The following is a 17,992-nucleotide window of genomic DNA, read 5'->3' on the forward strand; positions in this document are numbered from 1 at the left end:
AGTCGTTTCCCCGGGTTACGCCAGCAGGGGGAGCTCGAGCAACTGCAGGATGTCATCCCGTCAATCATTCTTTTTTCTTTTTTTTTACTTTATTCATCATGACATATTGATAATCTTTACAGATATGTGGCATATGAAATTATAACTACACATTTATTCAATCATAATAAACTAAATGACAGTAGGCACGGGTCGGTGCTTGTGTCGCCCCCTGGCGGTTTCTGTGAGCGCTGTCAGATAAAAGGTGGGGCCAGTCATAGTTTCTGCACTTACCTGAGAGCGACGGATTAAAAAGGACGCTGCTGTAAGTAAAGAAAAAGAAAAACTAATTTATTTCTTAATTTAATCTTTTACATATTAAATTACAATGAGTGTCTATTTATTTCAGGGCGGCGTCCAGTTTAATCTACATCAAGAGGTATTTATTTTCCTTTTTAAATTGTTTTTTTTGTTTTTCTGTTGTTATGTACCTATTTTACTTCTGCTGGTCGTTTGAGGATTCAAATGAGTACCCGCAAAGCATCTTGGTGTACCTTTATTACACATCGAAGTTGTGGGTATTTAAAATGTCTGCTGGTTTCATGTTTGTGCTCTTCAAAACGACCTTTGTTTGCTTTGGTTTAAGAAAGGTGAGTATATCTCTTTGTTTTGACAATATGACAATGACAATAAGGTGTAAAAATCTGCTCCACGCGTGTCATTGTGGTTATATAGGTGAGTTACCCACATTTAAAGATAAAAAAGAGATTAGATTTTGTCATCAAAATGCTGGGAATGTTGTTCGTCATAAACCATTCTTATGTATGTTTATTTGTCTTTTTAAACAGACGTGTTCAACGCTTAGAAGTGAATTTTTCAGAGCCAGTTATGTTTTTTGTCTTGTTGCTGAGGCTGAAAAGGCAGTTTGGTTGATTTGAGTTATGGAAATAAAGTATTTGCATTAAAGGAGCTGGTCACGGGACCCCAAGTGAACGCAGGTCAAAACAGACAATAACAGATCTAACATAAAATGATGAAAACAAACACAGGTGAGCACTTTCTTGCTTGAAGTAATCATAGATATGAAGGTAGTGAAATACACTAGAATAGATACACTGTAAAATAAAATACACATGAGAAAGTAAACTGCAAAACATGATATCACCTCTTCAAACCTGGGAGGGACAGTTTTTTTTCCTGCCAGGTAACAGCCACCACCTATCCTGGTCACATGACCCCACTATTTACACAACCTCTTTATGAACGTTGGGAGTCAACACTTTAAAGACACCCAGCCAGTATCTGTGGCTGATGGTCTGTCTCTGCTGTCATAATAACAAATTAATGACTGTGTCCCCTCGCAGAAAACACGATGGTGGAGCAAAAGAGACGGCCGAGTCGCGCAGTGTCCCTCCAGGCTGGACCTGGTGAGGTGGACACCGGGACCCAGTTTGATATGAACCTCAGGTAACAGGACAGCTGGACCCTCCCGCAGTCTGGCATCATGCAAGCATGACTAAATCAACATGTTATCACATCCCAGTTAAATATTATACTATCTGTTTTTACAATGGATTATTATAGATTATATAAGGAAAAGTACATTTAAAGATGCACTCACACAGACGGACATTAACTAAGTTTAAAAAGGAAATAAATGAAAGTCTGCTTGATTTTTTGAGTTAATTTAAATTGCGCCAAATTTGTAAGTGTCACACATTTCTGGGATGAGCAGCAGTATACTAATTTTTATCTGGCAGTGCCAAAAAATTTAAGATTATATTTCACCCCAAGAAGCATTGAGTAAACAAATAAATGACATGTCAGGCACATATTTCCCTACTCTTTTCACATATATGTAATATGTGATTTGCTGGGGGTAAATGAGGGCATATGCCCTTCCCTTTCTTGTGCCACTTACACTGGGATTAAACAACATTCCCTCAGAGATTAAAGATATTTCACCATTGGGCCGGGCCCAAAAAGTTCATAAATGCCTTTTAAATTATACAGGGCTGCCAGATATTATGCATTCACAGTAAATCTCTCCTAATAACATAGGTACGTTTTGTTTTGAAATAGGTTTAACATAAATACGTATAACCTTTATACTTCCTTTTACTATTTATTTTTCTATATCATGGCATATTTTTAATAATATCACAGTTCAGATCTACTTTGATCCCCACCCCCAACCAAAGCATTATTGATCCAATAATTTAACCTGGATTAAATCCATTCTCTATCGAAACTTGGGATTTTTGTTTGAATTGAAACAATATGGAAATAATGGAACAATATGGAAATCCATGAAATAATGGAAACTCTCACATTTGCTTCACAAACATTCCCAAAAATTTGATAAGTTGAGACATGAAAATCTTTTAATCTTCTCTGTTCCTCTTTCAGAATAAACGACAGGGCTACACGAGAGTTTGGCCGTCAGCTGGCTGCACTGGGTGACCAGCTGGACCGTGAGTGGGCCACCAGGCTGTCGTACAGACTCCCGGCTCCTTTCCATCTGCTGGGACCGGCCCAGACTTTGACCCGGACCATCTATCGGTAAATATCACTCACCTGGTTATGTCTCTCTGCGTGGATCGAACAGTAAAATATTTAGCTTTCAGTGTGAAACAACTTCACCAGTCTGTCTTGTAATACCACATTATACCACAAGATGGTGTGGTGAGCCAGTCAGTCATTCACCCCACCGACAGTGTCTCACTCCTGCCACCCAGTGCACATAAGTGGCATTACGTAAATCTTCCATACTGTACCTGTAATGCGTTTCTGTCTGCCAGGGACCTGCACAGTCAGCTGTGGGGCGTTCAGGGTCTGTCTGCAGCCGTGAAGGCAAACGCTGTGGCTGGCCTGAGTCTCCTCAGAACCGAGGCTTTTACTACCTGGGTAAATCCTCTACTCTCCCCACACTCATCTCTAAGTTATGTCTAGGTTTGTGTCTTCAGCTTTGCTCCGCCCCTTAGAGGCAAAACAACAAAGACTCTTTAAATCAGTAGATCTTTTTTAATAGAAGCTGGTAAAAGTAAAGTTCCATAACTGAAACCTTTTACATAGTTTCACTCATTTTTATTTAAAAAGACCAAGAACTGTGATTGTTCAGATATTTTTGCCGATAATCAACATGGTTTAACTTTTTATGTCTGGTATGGTTAAATTAACTTTCTTTCTTTGGGTTATCCTCCCTTTGTTTAAGAATTAAGGTCATGTGAGAGAAAGCGTACAAACTAGATTAACCATAAGGAGGAAAACAGGTGCAAATATTAAGAAAGAATTTAATAAGAATTAAAAATGTTCAATGAGATAAAGTAGAATTAGAAGTTATGCTTTCTGCTTCATCTTTTTTAAATGGTTTATATTTACTCTTTCCACTGTATCCATATTAGATACCATTTTAACTATCATAGTGTATGCAATACATTATAAAATATTTGAATTTAAAGCATGAATAAAACAAATTCCTGAAATTAACAAAAGTGACATGACTTCCAAGTTATTCCGGTCAATTAATTCCAAAATGAAGATATTGATAGAAGTTTTTGTGCTTGATATGACTTTCACTCAAAACTGCAAATAGTTGACGAAAAATAGCCACGTTCATGTGACCGTCACGCAGAAAAGATTTAGGACTTTCAAAAAAGTGATGGATGATAAAAGTTAAAAACTCTTAATTTCTGCTTTTCAGAAGCCTGTAGCGTGCGAATCTGTACTTTCACACAAGTATCTGTACTTGGACTTTAGTAGGAGATGTGAATACCTTGTGTGCCTGCTGGATTGCTCCATGTGCTTTTATTAAAGCTCTCCCTGGCCTTTGCTTTCCCAGGTGTGTGGTCTGAGGCCAGAGTCCTGCGCTGGCTGGACCAGAGGAGCTCTGGTGGCCCTGGTAGCTGCAGTCAGCGTCTTCGGAGCTCTCTGCTTGGAGTGGAAAGCCTAAACAGCCACAAGCGGGTCTTCATTGGCTGATTGTACGTTTGACCAAAAGGGAAAAAAAAAAAATGTTTGCAAATTGAGTGACAGCTATTGATTTTTTTTTTTTCCTCTTCTGTTTACTTTTCTTTTTGTACCAGTTTGAGGCTTTAAGGAGACATAACGAAGCTGAAAGTGAATGATTTGTTTCACAGTGTTGCAGGAGTCAGGAGTTGGTCAGAATAATGTAGCAGTGACGTGTTGGTTCACAGTTGTATTAATATTTTTAAAAAAGCAGAAAAAAAACGAACTGTTTTCCATGAGTGGACTGTTGCTGGCCCGCAGTCTTTTGTTTCTTACTGGTTTAAGAGGAGATTTTTACAAGACGATATGTGGCCTTGCTGAGTGTGAAATGAAGGGAGCTGGACTTTCTGTTGCAGAGTTGAGAAATGTTTTTTTCATCTGATGCAAATAAATCTTAAGAAAGACAAACATGAGAGTCTTGTTCATTTAAAAAAAAAAAAAAAGAATCACTGTCTAAACAATTGGAAGCAGCAGCCACAGGAGCTGGCAGTTCGACCATCGATCAGTCTTGGTCCAGTGCCACGTCCACGTGAGTGTACGTCTGCGAGGCCTTCCTGTTGCACTTCTGCAGCGTGGCGCCCAGCTGCCGCCCGGGTCCCACCTCGTACGTGTCGGGGAAGGTCTCGCCCTGCGTCCGCTCGTAGATCTCGTGCAGGGTTTGTTCCCACTTCACCGGGGACACCAGCTGCTTCGCCAGCTGTCGCCGCACGTGGCTCTCGCTCATGTAGCGCTTCCCGTCCACGTTGGAGTACACGTTGATTTCAGGACGCCGCACCTGAGGCGGAGGGGAGGTCGTGTCAATGACATTGCCATCAACTTGAAATTTATTTGACATCAACCGACGGTTCCAGAAGGATGAAAAAGCGAAGAAGAAAAAAAGGCGGAAACAATGTTGGGTAAGGTGAATATAATGTGTCTCAACAAAGCTGCAAACTACAACCTGATTGCACAGTGAGATCAAACTTCAAGTGGGCTGCACCAGTCTGAAGTTCAGAAATCAACATGAAGGTGTGACAGAGGGTTAATTGCAATTGCTGGTGAGGCTTTTTCTTTTTCTCAAATCCAAATCATTCAAATATTACATATCTACACATATATACATCACCTGTAGTATCATTCAATAGGGCGACATGTTTCAGTGATGTTGATCTTTCATATTGCTCTCCCTTTCATTTTCATATATTTTCTAATCAAGTATATACATTTCTGAACGATAAGCAGTAGCAAACAGATAAACAAAAACAAAAAAGGCTGTCAATCTCGCTCATCTATTTATAAGAGTATACTCAAAGCACAATGTATTTGGTAATCCTGTAGAGTCAATACTTTATAGACGGGAAATTCAAGCAAATCTGGTCTCGGTGGACCAATACACACGACCCATTTTCCCCCAACATATCAGAATTTTTACTGATTGCATCTTAATAGAGGATTTCAATCTTTGCATGATATATATGGAGGTCATGGAGGTGAGACTTCCAGTGTTTGGATGAGATGCGGCTGCAGACTGACCTCCACCTGCCTCAGAACCTCTCTGAGCGGTTCCGTGGCCGACGCCATCAGCTCGGTGTGGAAAGCGCCGCTGACCGGGAGACGTTTGGTCCTCGTGAACTGCAGCCGTTGTGAGTTCTGTTGGAGGAAGTCCAGAGCCTGGGAAGACAACAAGAGTCATAACGTAGCCCGAATCTCCATGTGTGAAACGATCATGGAACTCTTGTGGTTTTATCGAATGTCATTACAGTAAAACCTCAGAGATATGAAGTTGCTGTACCTGCTGGTGCCCTGCGATGACCCTGCCGTCAGGAAACAGGTAGTTCGCCACAGAGCACACGGGTTCCTCCACCCCGAGACTCTTGCAGTGCTCTCTCGCCTGCAGACAGGCGTGTTTGTACTTAGCCTGAGGTCGACCAATGACTGACAGCATCCCGCTGGGAACCAGCTCCGAGGCTCTCTGCATGGCCTCTCCTCGCACCTTCACAGCGTACAGCGCTGCAGGAAGACACAACAGGAACTTTGAATGAACTGCAGCCGCCCTCAACGTGCTTTAAAAGAAGCAGAAAGCGCGTCGAGATACCTTCTGCAAAGTTCATGGCACCAGAAAAGACGAGAGCGGCAAATTCTCCAACACTGAAACCTGCAGCAGCAACACACGTCTCGATGGCCTGAGGAGGCAAGCCCAAATGTATTAACAAAGTAATCAAAGACAACAAGACAGAAGTCTGCAGTATCTATAATTAGCAGTTTTAGAAGGGTCATATTAAACAGCTTTTCAACACTTTCACATGGAGAACACACTTTTATAAAAAATTAACAAAGCCAAGGAGAGAGACGACAGATTTTCTTCACTTCTCGGGTGTCATTTCTGAGTATGGGGACACATATTCCATTAGAAAGTGAATTTTTCTTAATATGTCCCCTTTAAATGAGCTTCAGGGGTTACGAGTTGAATTATTTCCACATGAAAATAGTTGCAGAGCTGCTTCCTCTGTCCATCTCACTGAGCTGACTGTCCAGAGTGAAAAGCTGGTTTCCACAGCAGCTTTGTTGCTGTTTCACTTAACTTCTGTTGATCGGAGGTGGATCTTATTGATCTTGAAGTGACAGGGATTACTGTGTTAATGTCAGTAACATTAGAATCTATCTACAGTATGCAGAGACAAACATTACTGAATCTACAGTATATAAGATCCGTCTGCATCTTGGTAGTATATTTCATCTGTTATACTGCTGTTTAGTCTCATTATCATTAGTTCCAAAATGTGTTCCTTTCAAGAAGAGCTAACATCCAGATTAAAAGCATCTCCCTCCTACTAACTGATGTAAGAGCAGCGGTGAACCTCACCTTTGGGTTTTCATCATTGAGCATTTCCACAGCAGCCAGAGAGGTGACGAACACAGCCGGCTGACAGTGCACCGTCTTCTGCAGCTCCTCCTCCGGCCCCTGCAGGCACAGAGCCAGAAGATCGTACCCGAGGATCTTCTGTGCCACTGAGAACATCTCCTTTACGTTGGGGTACTTCAGAAGCCCTTTGCCCATGCCCACAAACTGGCTGCCCTGCCCGGGGAAGAGGAGCACGGAGCGGCCGCTGGGCTCCTTCCGGAGCCTCCGCTCCCGGACGGGGGCTGGAGGGGTGTCCGGGGGATTTACGGGGGCCCCCCCCGGAGATCCACCGGGGAAGCCGGGGTTGTCTGTGGAGAGTTTTCGGCCGAGAGGCAGCAGCGACCTGACCTTAACTCTGCAGGCTGCGGCCATGCCAACACCCCCGGGAACAAACATGAGCTGCTCCACAAACCTTCACAGGTTAAAAACGACCCAGAAATCCACCGAGACGACCCGCAACTGATAAAACTATCAACTTTTATACGAATTTAGTTTATTTTCTGCCCGGCATGAGAGCTCTTCGGGCGCCGCCATGTTGTTTAAAGTTCACCTGGTTCTGTTTTAATTCCGGTCGACAGTCCGGCCTGCTCTGCCTGCAGCGCCCCCTCTGGTCACAGACCGTCATAGACTATTATTACTTAACATAAAGAATTTGTACGATCTGTTAATTATTATCTTACTGAAAAATCACTTTCCCTCTTCTGCTCAGCTTTCTGACCTTTTTTTTCTGAATTTTACAGGCTTTCATGTGCTGTTTGTAGTTTTTGCAGTTGCAATTTGATGTACTTTAAACAAAATTTTAATTACTGTAATAGCGTTAACTTGATGGAAATAAATGCAGTTATCCAAGCTTTTATCAAGTTAGCACAAACACACAGGCACTGTAGGATTTATTTGAACTTCTAATGAATTTGTGTTTTTTGTTACTACAGTACACTATAGTAATTAATGAAAGGAAAAAAATGTACATTTCATTAATAAAAAAACTTAAGAATATATCTAAACTCATCTAATATTGGTTTTGTTGTTTTGTTGTCTTCACTTGGAGCTGCAGGAAGAAACTAAGAATAACAATCGTTTTCATTCAAGTTTCTGAAGATATTTTAGTAGGTCCACAAAAAATATTGACAAAAATACATTTGTATTATTCATCATAAAATTTATTGTACAAAACTGTAAATCTCAGTCTTTGTCCGATGTGTTGTTATTTAAGCCTCCTCATCATTGTGAATGAGAAATTCAAAATATAAATATAATACAAGGCTTTTTGTACTTTTCCTCCATTCACTCTTAGTTTTACACAAATATAAATTTTGTTCTGATTTCTGACTGGTCACATCTGTCCGTTGGATTTATCATGCGAGTCGTCTGATTCGTCGGACAGGCTGACGGCCTCCATCTGCTCCTCCAGTCCATCTCGTCGTGTTTGGCTGTTCTGACTGGCTCGGACCTTAAATTTGGAGATAAACTCGTTGCTGGCCAGTGCGCCCTCCGTTTTGGGACACGTGCGTGTTGATAACAAACGATGGTCCAAACGTTCTGTAGAAAGGATGCAAAGATGCATGTTATTACAGTAGGAGGTATTCTAATGACTTTTAATGACATTGGATGTGGGCTTAAGAGTCTTTATCTGCATGGGTTTTTATCCAGATACCTCAGATTCTCCCCCCAGTCCAAAAAGATGCTTGCATTGTTTGTTGGTGACTCTAAATTGCTAAATTTCTTTGAGCAGCTTGGCTGGGCACCGGAACAGACAACCAATTCCAATTTGCAAAGAAACTGCATGCTCAGTCTAAACCTACATATCATAGTTTGTGAAGAGAATACGGCTTCCTGATTTTGTCTAGTCACTTGTCACCGTCTCATCTAGTCGATCTCGCATGCAGAAGTCTTTATTTTCATTGTACATTGGGCGTACCGAAAGTGAGACGTCTTGAAACTGATTGCGGCAAAGAAGCAGAACAGTGAGATTAAAACACACATGAACTGAGATGAGTTCTAAAAAGAATTTAGAGAGCACCATAAAGTATAAAATTAAACAACTACACAGTGGAAAATGTATTATATAGCTATATGTACTGTATATGTTGGGGGCCTAGATTGGAATTCCATATTGATTTATATAGAAAACAGTTGAGGAGTTGTTCATTTTAAACAATGAAACTATGTAACAAACGAATAATGTACAAATGGAAAATAATCCGCAAATAAATGACAGAAATTCGAGACAAACAAGTGCCAAACAGTTATATCACTTTAAGTCAAGATGATTATGAATGTGATTATTGAATATTGGGGAAGTCGGACTTCTTCCTACCAATTTCAGACGTGTTGAATTAGATATATATATATGTTCAAATTACACGTGTGATTGGAATTCCATTTTTGGCCAGACGTTGTGCACTAATTACACTGCAGGGTCAATTATTGTTCTCACGCTGGAGTGGAGAGATGTGACAACCCACAGACAAAAACTGGTCCTCAATGTTTTGAGGAGTGATTTCCTCTCGTCTGACTTTTTTCCCTTCTTTAAAAAACCCCACAGGCCCTTCATCCCTCGTCTTGAATCATCCTCTTGAAATGCTTTTCGAATGCATTGTCCATGTTTAGGAATATGTTTCACTTCAGACTTTAGATTTAGGTTCTCGTGTGTCTTTTCTTTGAGGTCTAGAGCTTTGTTCCAGGTCTGCGTTTGCCCCGTCCTCATGTGCTTCTCCGACTCAGTATAATTTCCTTTCCTGTAGCCTGGTTTCACCCACTATCAGCCACGATCAGCTCAAGTTTCCTGCAGTAAAATATGAATGGATGCCTTGAAAAGCACCTGCAGGACTGATGGGCTTCATCAGGCGGTTCAGCTGGACGTTCCAGTGTCGTACGTGTTGACTGGCGTTCCTCAGCTTCTCCTGAACCTCCTGCAACCACGGACCAAATGAATAGCTTCAAAATTGTAGTTCAACAAGAAGAATCTATTAAAAGTCTGTTTCTACCTCACCTCCAGGTGCTGGTGGCTCCTCTGGCGAGACGCCTGCAAGTCCTGCAGCTCCTGAGAGGCGGAGTAGAGGGCCGAGGGGGTTTCCTCATCTGCGCTCCCGTCGGAGGCCTCCTGTACCGGGCTGAGGTTGTGAAAGGCTCTCTGCTGCTCCTGGAGGAGCTGGAACTGCCTCTTCTTCTCCTCCTCAGCCCTCAGCACTCTAAGGAATGCAAGGACCAGCTGATGAAAGTGGTTAACTCCATTACTTGCGTGCTTTGAAGTGAAGATCGAGCGCAGACGAACCTCTCCAGCTCCAGTCTGGCCCTCTCCTCCTCCTGCCGAGCCTGGATCTCCATGGTGAGAGCCGCTTCCAGTTTCCGCTGGGTCAGCTCCAGCTCCTTGATCTTTTTCTTCTGCTGCTCCGCCTCCTTTTCCTTCTCCTGCATCTCGGCCTGCATGCTGTCTCTCACCTGGGTGCACAACACACACATACACACACGCACACGCACGCAGCTGAGTGGAAAGAAGTGACCTATACCCGAATCACCTTTTCCAGGAACCTTGTCACCATTTCTCTGAATCATTGACTTTATGACTCCATGTTTTGCTGCCGTTTCCACAGATCAGAAGCTTTAACACGGGCTGTGAAATTAATTTCCAATAAAGTTTTATCCTCACCATCTCAGCCTCTTTCAGCTGTCTCTCCAGCTCCATCTGCACCTCTTTCTGTCTCCTCCTCTCTTTCTCCTCCGCCTCCCGTCTGCGTGTTTCCAATTCCCGCGCATGCTGCGACACACACACACACACACACACACACACACACACACACACACACACACACACACACACACACACACACACACACACACACACACACACACACACACACACACACACACACACACGTTGTGCATCACGCAGAAGTAAAAGTTGCACCTGTAGTTCACCTCTCTGTGGTTCGGTTCCTCTACCTGGATGATGCTTTCTATCTCCATGTCCTGCCTCCCCTTCTCCCTCTCCAGCTTCTCCAGCTCCTGGATGGTCAGGTCGTCTGATTGGCTGCTGCGGCTGCTGCGGCTGCTGCGGCTGCTGCAGCTGCTACGGCTGCGCTCCCGCTGGCTGTGTTCCCGCTGGACGCTTCGCTTCGCTTTGAGCTCGTAGTGAAGCGAGGGCTTCCCCTCGCTCTGAAGACGCAGCGCCGTTTGAATGGCTGATGATTTGATTGAGGTAGAAAGTTAAAGTTAGGGCAGTAGACATTTTCAATATAATCCTTAAAGTACTGACAGTGGCAACATGTAAATAACTGTTATTAGAGCACAGCTGTGACACATCGACCGAGGTTTCAGCACTGTGTGGGTTAGTCTAATGAGTGATTCACTCATTAAGTCCCATTAAGTCATTAAGTTAGCGGATCTTGAAATAAAGAAAAAAAATACAGACTGATGACAATAAAACCACGGAGATAAATTGCCAACATGCAGGGAGCAACAGAAATCACTCCTACTGTGGGTCATGACTAATACTAATGATTGAGTTCAAGATGAATGATTAGTTTAATAAAATAATCACAAAAGCAGCACTGACTTATCATATTAGAGCCTTTACTCTTGATATACTGCACGTTCCCTCTTGACAATAAGGGTCACATGTATGCTTAACTTCACTATTATTGATTAATTTGCAGATATTTAGGTAAAAGAAACATTACAAAATCAAAGTAAATCGTCTCTTCTACCTTTAAAAATCTAGGAGTAATCCCCTAAACCAAGGGTGTCAAACACATTTTAGTTCAGCCCAAGTTCACCTTGAGTTGGTGTAAAATAGTGCCAAAGTAACCTTTCAATTTAAACTTTAATGTTTTCCTTTGTTGTGGCGTAGAGTAAACATGAATAAAATGTCTAGATATTTGCAAAACCAAAAAAAATACTCCTGAAAATGACAACAATCTCAACACAAAGTCAATTTTAATGAAACCTTCTGGTGCAAAATACAGCAAAATGTCTAAAAAACTTCTCTTATTGCTGTTGCATGACGCATGTTTTTACAAACTCATCCTGACAGCATGGCTTTGAGGCTGGTTTGATAGCAACAATTTCATGGCAGCGTCACCATAATCTCAGCTTATACACACCAACGCACCTTGAGTCCATTCCACCTTCTGTCTCTGGTCCGACGAGCTCATCTCGAAGGTTTTGTTGTGGGTTTTCACACAGAACATGCAGCGCTTTCCTTCCCTGTCTGGAATCGGCTGAAAGAGAAGATAAATGTGTGTGTAATTAGCTTTCCACAAAGCCATATGAGATATAGAAGATAAGACATGTCAAGAAATATCCGCCAGAACATTGTTTTAAAGAGATTTTAATGAAATATTTTTAGATGGTCTCAACTCTGCTGGTTCTGCAATGCCACATTTCACCACAGGAGGCACTCGAGAACAGAGGTGACGCTTGTATTAGTTCTGAGGTCATACACAGCCCGTTTCATCTAAAATGAAGTACAGCAGTGAAATTATAGCAGATTAATCTTTCATTGATTCCACTTTTCTTGAGAAATTTGCAGTCACTGCCTTCTTACACGTTGGTCTGATTTACACGAGCGGAAATGGGAACAAAGTTGATATCGTGAACAAACACCATCTATGGAGCATGTTTGTGTGATTAACGATCGAGTCTGTGTGAAAATGAGGTGTGAACCAGCTCAGCCTTGAGCAGGGATGCTACTGTTATCGAGGAGAGATTTATTTCCTTTGCTCAGCGCTTCATCCAATCACTTTATGACAAACACAAGCAACAATACACATAAAACTGTCATTTGAATATTCCCATTTGCAGGTGACGTAACTCAAGAGTGTTTGTTGATCACATGCAAACTGAAAGCCGAACCTATTGCATGAGTCAAATTAGAGAATGCAAAAGGTTTTGTGTGGATCCCAGGAAATCAGACTCTTTGTAGGGTAAATAGCGGCATTATAACCTTAAATACAAATGTTTGGGCAACGCTAAATATTTCCCATTGCAAGACATAGAAATACATTTAGAAAGAATTTACATACATTTTATTATCCTTTGCCAAATATTCAATATTATGCTTAAATAAATAATGTAAGTTTTCAATTTTCACTACAACGTTGTGTAAACGCAGCCCGTGGAAGGCTGCGGCCTTCCTCTCAGATTGCTCATTCACCTAAACAAGTGAAGCCAAACAACAGAAGACACGCCCAGTTCCCCAGGTTGAGATAACATCTTTTTCTAGTTTTATTTGACATATATAAATCCCTATTTGACAGACTCACACCAGCAAATCCTCCAGTGTCTCCTGTGATCTCTGGTAGAGGAAGTCCCAGACCTTGAAAAGCTTCATCATTTAAATCTTACACTTTTTTAAAATGAAATATATTATAATTGACATATCTGACTCACCTCGATGACACAGTGTTTATCCAGCTGGATCTCGCCTCTCTTGTCTTTAAGGTCCTCGCTGACGTAGTAAGCCATGGAGGAGGGCTTCAGCACGAACCAGCGCTCGGTCCAGTTCCTGCGCACGTGTCCCTTTTTCCACATGTAACCCTGCTAGACAGGGGGTTGAAATAAGAAAAGACAGAATCGTGGAGAGGTGAAGTGTCGGCGTGGAAGCAGAGCGGCTCACCCTCTTCAGAACATTGTGATACATCTCCAGAAAGACCTCGTCCAGGGCCAGACTGAAGGCCTCGGCGCTGGTGACCCTCAGCAGCCGACCTGCGCCCATGTGCTCCAGGAAGCTCCACACTGACAGGCCGTCCTCCTGCACTGTGGCATCCTGGGATATCAAGTCCTCCATGGGCTTCCCGTCCCACTCCTGACTCATGGCAGTGCAGATCTTCTTGAGGAGATACTCCACCTGAGAGCATTCAAACAAACACAACTCCGTTATTTAGACCACTCATCCTACAGCTGGATTTCAAACAGAGACATTTCCCAACACTAATACAGAATATTAAACATTCCAGTTGCACTTTTAAATGTGGAAAGCGACTGTGCCGATTACACAGAAGCAGTTTATTTTTGTCCTTTGCGACAGGAAACCAAAAGCATTATGGAGGAAGTGCAGGAAGGAAGAGGCTCATTAACATACTTACTTGCACTTGATTTTTTTTTCTGCAGTGAAAACAAAATGTCAGACCATGTGACAGTGTCAGGACACAAGCTGAGGCCAGAGGTCTGCAATCTTTATGACCAAAGAGCCCTTTTTTATGACTTTCCACCACATCAAATTAAACTGGAGCTGCAAAACATGTCTAAACTTTAAAATTAGGCGAACATTTCACTACATTTTTGGATGTTTTGTACCAGATTTTAGTGGTTTCAACCTAATTTTTCTGCATTTTTGAGACAATCTAGCTGTTTTATCCATTTTGACTTTTTTTATATCAGGTTTTGTTTTCCATTTCCAAGCTTATTTTACTGTTAGATATTTTAGTTATTTTAGCTTTATTTTTTAGCTGTTTTCTTTTGTGCCTTTTCTTTTAAACACCAAGAGTGAAAAGTCCTTTTTAAATGACTGTGAATAGAATAAAAAATACGATAAAATGTTTATTAATGTATAATTGTGTGAAAGCTTCAGGGAGCTGCTACACAAAGGCTGAAGAGCCACATGTGGCCCAGCAGTCGCAGGCTGCAGACCCATGAGCAAGGCTTTTATTTAGTTTTCATGCAGTTTGTATACGATACTGAAAGTTAAACAAGCAGGAGTGTAAACAAATCTCATGTTTTTTAATGTGATTGTTCTTTCAGCTTGTCTTTGTATAGCTTTTTGGGATTTTGTTTTTACACACAAACCTGGATATTTTCAGCAGCGTAAATCTTTGCATTAACTCATTAGCACCCTGCGACCCTGAACAGGATAAAAGATGGATGGATGGATGGATGGATGGATGGATGGATGGATGGATGGATGGATGGATGGAATTCGAAACTCTCCTCAGCTTCTCTCACCTCCTCTGATATCATCACCAGTGGGTAGCGATTCTCAGACAGGAGGTTAAACAAACAGAAGAGCTTGAAATTGTCTCTCTCCGACAGCGGCACCCCCTGTGGCGCCCCCTTGAAGTTCTTCTTCATGGTCATCATCCAGCACAGGTCGTCAAACTTCTCCTTATCGAACATCCCCTCTTGCACCTGGAAGTAAACGGCTGCAATCAAACGGGGGAGAGTTTCTCTGTCCGACACACCGGATTCATGGAACCTGCTCATCTCGTTGAGGCACTAAACAATGACTCCTGCTGCTCAAATCAAACTGTACAAGTAAAATCAACCAAGGCCTCGTATACAAGTGAAAATGCATCGTTTTTGAATTTTCGTTTCGGGAAAGTTTCATGCTTACATAACAATGTTTTGAAAACAATGTCAGTTTCCACTGAAATGGCAGAAACTATGAAAACAGTGCGCTTATAGTGTGCCAGACCTCTAGTGGGTGCTGTTGGTTATTACTGTAATGAAACCACACATGAGCACACAGAACAATACACTATGAACATTAACAACTGGAGAACACGGACAGACGACGAATTGACAGTCAACTATAGAACTACCAAGTCCCAGGAGAATACGAGCTGGGAGTCGTGACACTCTGGAGGAAACATTGTTCTTATTGTCCATCGACTGAGCATGTGCAGAACAACTATTTACTATGGAGGTGTGCAAACACAGTTGCAGCGTTTTCAAAAAGGTTTTCCTCAGTTTCCACAGAGACGGAGTTGGAGCGTGTTCGATAAGTTCCACCCTGGGAGTTGTTTTGAACAAGCTGCGTTTTCAGAGACTCCGAGCACCGTTGTTGTGTAAACGGACTCACAAAACGCAACAAAAGTTTTTCAGTTTTTATTTGAAAAAGTTGTTGGGCCTATATTAAACTCATACGCTTGTAAATATGACCGTTACGAAGGGAAGGCAGCACAGAAACATGAGAATGCTCTATAATTTTCGGGTTTTTTTTAGAATAATTATGTCGTTTCATCGGCTTATACCTGCAAAATATGAAGCTCATGAATAAGATTATTTTTACTTCTACTCGTACCATTTTTACTAAGAATGATCACACTATGTAAATAGTTGAGAACAACTGAAGACACGCCACAGTGGAGTTGAACTAACATTAGTAACTGATTAGTTACTGGCTCAGTTCATAAAGTTCAGAGGGAGTGAAAAAGGGATTAAAAGTCATCTACAATGCTGACACGAAAACTTCAGAGGTGCAGATCAGTCTAGTGACTGAGTAACTTTAAGTTCAGCTGAGGTTGCACCGGTTAGTGGGACACAGAGCCCATTAAAACGTCCCTAACTTCATATTAATGTAATCAATTACTCATCATTGCCATACATAGCAGGATCACAGTAATTCATTACTTCATATTACATCATCACAACAGTGTTAAAGGGGTTAATTATATGAAGGAGCCAAGTCACAAACTTTACAACATTTGATTCAAAGCAAACTACAATTGCAATAAATAGAAATATACAATTAGTTACAGGATTTATGGAGGCCTTTAGCATTAAACATGGGATTATAACCTGACTGAGCTTCATTTTTCATAATATATACACTTTCAGTGGTATTTTTCGCCACATTAAACAATATAAACTCATGTAAATGTGATTTTTCTACCTTATCCAGTATGTATTTGTTGAGGTAGGGCATGTATCCATGATTGGACACAGGGCCATCGTCATCGTCCTGGAAGTGCTCCTCCAGAGCCACCGGATCGTGCGGGATGTTGAGGACCGTGTACAGGTTGTGAGAGAGCACCTGAGAGGAGAAACGCACACGCATGTTGTTTTTGTCCACCGTGTGTTTCCTCACACACACAAATGCCTCAGTCTGTGAGCATGTCGGGACAGCTGTCTGCTATTTCCCCCCTCTGGATTCCTCTCACCTTTTGGGTGTTCAGTCAGGCATGTAGAGACTGGACGGGAAGCAACATAACAGACGCGTACTGAGGTGGAAACGAGGCGAAATGAAGTATTTACGCGCTGTGCCTTTTATTAACAACTCTTACAGTGGGGGAGTCATTTGTTTCTGGGCCACAGGAAACGGTTGGACTTTGAGCTTAAAGCTTAAAGTCGCCACTCACGTCTAATTTGAGCAGGTTTCCTGTTTGTTTTCACACTATTTCAACCTATATTTGAGTTATATCATTCCTTTAGTCACAACGCCACTCCAGATGTTCTATTCTAATAAGTGAACGCACGTAATGACCAAGATTTGTGGATCTTCGTTGAGACAAAAACTGAACTTTAAATTGAAAAATCAGAATAAATGCGTTTGTGTCTACAGTCCCATCGGACCCGCGACTTTCCTGATACCATAAACGTCTCACAGGCCGTCCCGCTTACCTTTAACTGCGATTTGGACACTTTTCCGCACTTTTCCACGTCCAGCGAGGTGAAGGCGTACCAGATGGACTTGAGGAGTTCGGCTTTTAGGTCCATTTCGGGGGAGGAAACCGTGCGCGTAAAGCTACTACATTTCCAGGCGGCGCTCAGCGGCTTTTACGCAGCGAAGAGGCGAAGCGGCGGCGGTGAGGATTGCCCAAAGAAAAATGTGGGGCAACGCGCAGACAGGCAGCCCTGCAAACTGCAAAAGACCACAAGCAATCAGATGTAGGGCAGACCTGAAGAGGCGGAGAGTCGCGTAAAGTCCGGAGGCCCGCAAGAATTACATTTCAATTTACAGATAAGTATTTGGGGGATTTTTTTAACATGTTTTTTCACCCATTTTACAGAAATTACGTTAACGAAGAACAATTTCACAAGTCAAACCTGTGCCAGATTGTATTTCCAAGGCCTATGACGTAAATCCACAGAGTAAATGTACAGTTCAGTGCCTCACAACCTGCCAACTGAAAACCAACCAAGATCAAGGCAATCCATGTTATTATCAGATTCAGGCGACTTGCAGGAGCTTTACAGACACACCCATGTGAGAGAAAGCCCGAGGGCATGTTTATTTGAGCAGACTGGAAATGGGCAAAGTCCAAGACATTTACAATTTTTAGAAACATCTGATTCAAGTTAAAGAATGGTGCCACAACACCCTAAAACACGCGACGGTCTCCCTGATTGGAGGACTTGATCAAATATCCCTCAGATTTTATACTTTGTGTTTGATTTAATTGCTGG

At 42.1% G+C, this 17,992-nt stretch overlaps 3 protein-coding genes across 4 annotated transcripts; 1 reads left to right on the top strand and 2 right to left on the bottom strand.

The window, feature by feature from the left end:
• Positions 1–260: 260 nt before the first annotated feature.
• bik (BCL2 interacting killer) lies at positions 261–4,383 on the top strand. Of its 2 annotated transcripts, XM_080492478.1 has the most exons (6): positions 261–304; positions 389–418; positions 1,344–1,446; positions 2,389–2,541; positions 2,781–2,886; positions 3,821–4,383. In XM_080492478.1, the coding sequence occupies exons 3-6, from the start codon at positions 1,352–1,354 to the stop codon at positions 3,929–3,931; spliced, it is 465 nt and encodes a 154-aa protein (XP_080348604.1). In that variant the 5' UTR covers positions 261–304; positions 389–418; positions 1,344–1,351; the 3' UTR covers positions 3,932–4,383. The 2 variants fall into 2 exon arrangements, with proteins under 2 accessions (XP_080348604.1, XP_080348603.1); XM_080492477.1 differs by lacking the exons at positions 261–304; positions 389–418 and having other exon boundaries at positions 658–1,446.
• On the bottom strand, positions 4,058–7,434 carry mcat (malonyl CoA:ACP acyltransferase (mitochondrial)). The gene is made up of 5 exons (XM_080492476.1): positions 6,830–7,434; positions 6,062–6,149; positions 5,759–5,976; positions 5,500–5,637; positions 4,058–4,762 (listed from the first exon to the last, which is right to left on the bottom strand). The coding sequence occupies exons 1-5, from the start codon at positions 7,262–7,264 to the stop codon at positions 4,490–4,492; spliced, it is 1,152 nt and encodes a 383-aa protein (XP_080348602.1). The 5' UTR covers positions 7,265–7,434; the 3' UTR covers positions 4,058–4,489.
• Positions 7,435–7,727: 293 nt separating this feature from the next.
• def6c (DEF6 guanine nucleotide exchange factor c) lies at positions 7,728–17,792 on the bottom strand. Its single transcript, XM_080492088.1, has 13 exons — positions 17,633–17,792; positions 17,207–17,447; positions 16,479–16,619; positions 14,810–14,992; positions 13,485–13,715; positions 13,259–13,405; positions 11,979–12,087; positions 10,811–11,049; positions 10,518–10,625; positions 10,143–10,309; positions 9,861–10,059; positions 9,690–9,780; positions 7,728–8,407 (listed from the first exon to the last, which is right to left on the bottom strand). The coding sequence occupies exons 2-13, from the start codon at positions 17,300–17,302 to the stop codon at positions 8,202–8,204; spliced, it is 1,917 nt and encodes a 638-aa protein (XP_080348214.1). The 5' UTR covers positions 17,303–17,447; positions 17,633–17,792; the 3' UTR covers positions 7,728–8,201.
• Positions 17,793–17,992: the final 200 nt, after the last annotated feature.

Source organism: Lipophrys pholis (genome assembly GCF_963383615.2).
Source record: "Lipophrys pholis genome assembly, chromosome: 22".
In the NCBI taxonomy this organism is placed as follows: domain Eukaryota; kingdom Metazoa; phylum Chordata; class Actinopteri; order Blenniiformes; family Blenniidae; genus Lipophrys; species Lipophrys pholis.